Genomic DNA, 5154 nt, shown 5'->3' on the forward strand with positions numbered 1-5154 from the left:
CCGCAGCCGCAGGTAAGTGCCTGGAAGGGTGCGGGAGGCAGCGGAATTTCAGTAATAAGGCGGGGAGACGGGGCTTTGGCATGCGCCTGTACAGCGGGGACCGCTGCGTTTCGTTTCCTTTTCCGAGTGAGTTTCGCGGCGGGGTTGGGAGGGGGGAGCAGGGCTTTAGTAGCCAGGGCACGTGGAGTTCCCTCATAGCGGAAGGGTTTCGCCCTGTGGTAGTTTTAGCCCCTGGCCACTCACTCTGAACAATGGCGCTCTCTTAACGCTCATTTTCTTGCCCACGTGGGTTCTGTTCCGCCCTGCCTGTCCCAAAGTTACTCGCTGAGATCTTTTGCGCCACCCGCGTTCAACTTTTAATGCTTTTTTTTTTCTTTCTGGTACATTTTAGCCCTCGAAGACGCCGTCGCAGCCGATCTAGAAGCAGGAGCCGCTCTCGGTCCCGCAGTCGGTCCCGTTACAGTCGATCCAAATCCCGGTCTCGCACACGCTCTCGGTCTCGCTCCACCTCGAAGTCCAGGTCTGCCAGGAGATCCAAGTCAAAGTCCTCATCTGTCTCCAGATCCCGGTCCAGGTCCAGATCCCGGTCCAGATCTAGAAGCCCTCCCCCTGCCTCAAAGAGGGAATCCAACTCTAGATCCAGGTCTAAGAGCCCTCCCAAGTCTCCGGAAGAAGAAGGAGCTGTATCTTCCTAGGAACATGGTAATGTACCTTGGGATCAGCACATGTTGCATGTTAATTTATTATAGCACTTAGGTGGGGTGTTGGGTAGTTCTTAGAGTATTAATAGCCTGAACCAAGTGAATCCTAATGGGGCACATGAATAGCTTTTTTTTTTTGCTTGAGCAGTGCTTTTCGTTATTGGTTTAGGGAAATTAATACTGAAGGGCTTTCTACGGAGAAATTTTTTAGAAAGAAAATGTTTTATTGAGAGATTAATGGCTTGGTTTTAATAAAATATTGTATGAGACGCAACCTATGATGAAAATGACTATTTCTTACTGTATTTATCCAACATCTGCATTTTCCCCTTTAAAGCTGCGGTCTCCTGTTTGCTAAAAGAATATTGGCCAGTATTGCAGATTTTAACTGATTTGGCTGATCCTCCAGGGACCAGTTTCTGTGGGCGTGTATTGGAGCAGGTTTGTCTTTAAATGTTAAAGATACACTATCCTTTTATAATGGAAGATCGGTTCAGTGGCCGTTATACTGACTGGAGGTAATAACTGTTCTAGAAAAGTGGCAAATTCCTTGCAACGAGAAAACCATGGAAACTAGTTTTTCCTCAAGTCGACATCTTGAAGAGGCATCTAAGGATACACCGGGTGGGGAAAGGATAGTGTGTCTTTAACCCTTCAAACTGTTTGGTCCTATTTTTAAAAGGAAAGGGCCTAAGCTAGCTCTGAAGTTAGATAATTGTAGGAAAATTAGTCACACTTTGTTTTGAATGCTAATTAGAGTTTAGTTGAGTCTTTATGAAGAAGTACTAGTTTTATAACATATATAACTTAATAATTTATTGTTGAACAGGCTGAATTGAAGTTAATGGTGGCTTGATCTACAGCCTGATGCTTCTTACTCTTTGTAACTAAATACTTTGACAGAACCTTACATTTGGCCTTGGAAGTAAAGTAACACATGGGGGGAGGTGGAACACTGTGGAAATTCCTAAAGCTTAATTAAATTAGGCAAAGCCAGTTGAAACACAACTAGAAGTAAACCTGAAGTCATCCACACAACCCAAAGAGACAAGGTAGAAACCTGGCTGAACTTTTCTTTCTTCAAACCTAGATGCATCAGATAAATGAGAATCTCCATAAAGGACGCCTTTGGGGGGAAAAGATCGCTTGAGTCTTCAGTCCATTGGAGAGACCCCTGGCACGAGCAACCAGCTGTTGAAAAGGTTATTTTGTAACATTTTGTCTAACTTTTTACTTGTTTAAGTTGCGCCTCAAGTGGCAGATTTTACATTTTATGTGCCATTTTGTTGCTGTTATTCAAATTTCTTGTAATTTAGTGAAGTGAACGACTACAGATTTCATTATTGGCTTGGATATTTGAGGTAAAACTTCATTTTTGTTTATATAGTGCTGACTTTGAAATTAAACTGATGGTAACTTGCTGCTTCCAGTTTCATACTGAGGAAACATGCAGCCATTATATGCTGAGTAGCTAACTCTGTCAAAAAGTATTCTCAATTTTGTCTTCATTCCTTAAATAAAATTCTGCAAAACTTAAATTTGAAAATTTACTGTAAATGCTTTTTTTTACTTTGAATTCAAATAGTATCTTCAAATTCAAATTGGTAGAAATCTTTTCAGGTGACAGTTGATATTTGAAAGGATTGTTTTATCAGACTCAATTCTAATCTCTTCTCTTATGTATTTTTGTGCACTAGGCGCAGTTGTGTAGCAGTTGAGTAATGCTGGTTAGCTGTTAAGGTGGCGTGTTGCAGTGCAGAGTGCTTGGCTGTTTCCTGTTTTCTCCTGATTGCTCCTGTGTAACGATGCCTTGTCGTGCAGAAACAAATGGCTGTCCAGTTAATTAAAATGCCTGACAACTGCACTTCCAGTCACCCGGGCCTTGCGTAAAAATAATGGAGCATACAGTGAGCACATCTAGCTGATGATATACACACCTTATTTTTTCCAGAATGGTAAAACTTACCAACCTACATATATGAACTTACATATGAGAAATGTAATGTTAAGAAAAGAAATGGTTCATTCCTTTGTAAGTACTGATTGGTGTATCTTTTGCTTAAGACATTCTGTACTATACCCACTGTCTCTGTAGTTAATATTAAACATTTTTCTGTGTTAACTTTTCTCAACCTAATGTCCGAGTCAGCTTATTTTTAGCTTGAAAAGATTTCTGCAATTACACTGTCAATGTTTAACTTCTATATAGTAACTGAATGCATTCTACTGCTTATAAATTTTATCTGCTGGGGTTGCTTTTAAATTACTACGGGCAAACTTAACAAGTATTGTGACTAACCCAAACGTTGTATGGCAAGTATTGCATACCAGGCCATAGACACAGAATTGGAGGGGTCTGTTGGATGTTGGTATGGAAGATACACACTGAGCAGTACTAATTGCACTTGCTGTGTGCTTGCCCTGACAACTGGCTGCTTGATGGTAGCTCATGGTACAGGGATGATTTGGTTTTTGGTTGGTTTTTTTTCTTTCTTGATTTGGATACCAAATGAATTGTAACTTCAACCACCATGTATCAAGGGTTATTATTGTAATGCCTTGTTAACTTCATGCATGTATGTTGAATGGGAATGGAAACATCTGAATACTTGCAATCTGGTGTGATCGAGGATTAAAAGTACTTTTCTACAAACTTGAGGAGTTTGTATGTTCCAGGACTGCAGGGCTAGCGGCAGGCTACAACGATTCCTTTAAAATAAAAGGGGCTGCCTTTTGTATGTGAATCTTTGGGAGAGAGCTTCAGTCCTAGGAAACTGATCTTCTGGGCTTGTTTTTTATCCTGAAAGAGCGCAGTTAACTTTTTCCTTCATAGCTGAAGTTGCAAATGCAAGTTCGATCTTGTGGACTGTCAGGTTGTTAAGCTCTGTTGTGTAGTGGCTTACATAAAGGAATTGAGTCTTTGAACTGTCAGATGGTCTTTGGGGAGGAGCACAAATTTCTCAAAAGCCATAGCTAAACAATTGAACAGCTTTATTTTTACAATGCATGTTTTAAGAATCACTGTTAAGGGACTCTGCTTCCCAAAAAATGCGCATGAGGTTTGCTGTAAACAGGACTGTTTTCTGCAGATCCATGCTCCAGTGAACAGTTGAGTGTCACCTTGTACTGGAACCAACAAGTGGAATAAACTTAAGTACCATCTGATCCTGCTAGTGAGATGATCATCATTTCGATTGTATGTCTTCCTGGCAGAGAAGAGCTGGCCAAGTGCTCTTTGTCTGCGCTGAACGAGTGTAGGGGAACATGGACGTTTTTCAGTTTCCATTTGCAGAGCAAAGGTTCAATCGACCAGTCGGCGCTGGGGGGAGGAAATACCGGGGGTGTGAAAATGTGATCCACGCTTATAACTCCTGCAGCAATTAGAGGGGACTGTCCCAGACTTAATACAATGGTTCACAAAACTGAGTTTGTAAGTTTTCTAGTCAGGTTCTTGGATTATTTTCCAGTTTGGCTGGTGTTGTCAGATACCCCTATGATTTATTTGGTTAACACCAGCCTGATTCGCAGTCTGGGAGGAGCTTTGTGCAGTGGTGCCTCTGAGAAGTTAATGTTCTCTAATAAGAGCTAAACCAGGGAGACAGGAATTAAGATTTGAGTCTTAAATACGCAAAAGTTTACCTTCGGACTTGATAAGTAGTCCAGAATTGAGCATGTGGATTCTTCTCCAGCAAGAAGGAAACCGTAGTTAGGATATCCTCAAAGTCTGTGTAGTTTGGGGAGAGGAAGTACTCTTGGTTAGTCTCTGCATTCTAGGTATGGCTACCTCTGCCTGCTTATATAAAATGGTAGTTAAAGATAGATACAAGACTTCAGCACAGCTGTATGAGACCCAAGAAGCATGGCCTTATGCAGTTTATCTGCTCCATTTTCTGTTTGCCCACCTGCCACGGTATTTATGATGGCTCAGTGATAGAATTATGAAATGTCAAGGGCACACTGCCACCCTAATGGCTGTCACCCAGCCCCGTGACGGTGCTCCCAGGACTACTTGGGCATGAAGTCCTCACCATTTGTCACAAATCAAAGACACCCCAGAGTATTAATGTACCTTTTGGGTCAAAAAAGACATCCGATCCTAAAATAATGTCTACGGGGGCAAGGGAGAGCAGCTGCGGGGAGACCCGCCCCCAGGTGAGCCCCACCACGGGTACGTGAGGCAGGCCGTTCATCAGGCAGCTCCTCCGGCAGCTCCCCAGGCAGCGGGGCAGCTCCTCGCTGTCGGACAGGGTCACTTCAGCGCCGCACTTGGCAGCCACCACCCCGGGGAGGCTCACGCCTGCGCCCACCTGAAACCACAGCGCGTCGGTGGAGGCGGAGCGGCGCGGGGGCCGCCGCCCCCCGGCCAAGCAGATGGGGGTGCCGAAAGGGGGCTGCCCCTCGTACCTCCAGCACCCGCTTGCCGGGCAGGCTTCTCCTGCGGACCCACAGGTCC

The 5154-nt window shown here is 43.8% G+C and overlaps 2 protein-coding genes across 2 annotated transcripts in view; one reads left to right on the forward strand and one right to left on the reverse strand.

The window, feature by feature from the left end:
- Positions 1-3467, forward strand: part of SRSF2 (serine and arginine rich splicing factor 2) — a 3899-nt gene extending 432 nt beyond the window's left edge. Inside the window, exons 2-3 of the mRNA XM_009637742.2 lie at positions 7-12; positions 392-3467. Of these exons, the coding sequence (XP_009636037.2) occupies positions 7-12; positions 392-695 (310 nt within the window). The 3' untranslated portion in view covers positions 696-3467. The remainder of the gene's footprint in view (positions 1-6; positions 13-391) is intronic.
- METTL23 (methyltransferase like 23) lies at positions 3187-5148 on the reverse strand. The gene is made up of 3 exons (XM_035893352.1): positions 4771-5148; positions 4341-4425; positions 3187-4020 (listed from the first exon to the last, which is right to left on the reverse strand). Exons 1-3 carry the CDS (start codon positions 4889-4891, stop codon positions 3852-3854), a joined length of 375 nt encoding a protein of 124 aa, XP_035749245.1. The 5' UTR covers positions 4892-5148; the 3' UTR covers positions 3187-3851.
- Positions 5149-5154: the final 6 nt, after the last annotated feature.

The sequence above is a fragment of the Egretta garzetta genome, unplaced genomic scaffold (genome assembly GCF_000687185.1).
Source record: "Egretta garzetta isolate BGI_Z169 unplaced genomic scaffold, ASM68718v1 scaffold34, whole genome shotgun sequence".
Classification (NCBI taxonomy): domain Eukaryota; kingdom Metazoa; phylum Chordata; class Aves; order Pelecaniformes; family Ardeidae; genus Egretta; species Egretta garzetta.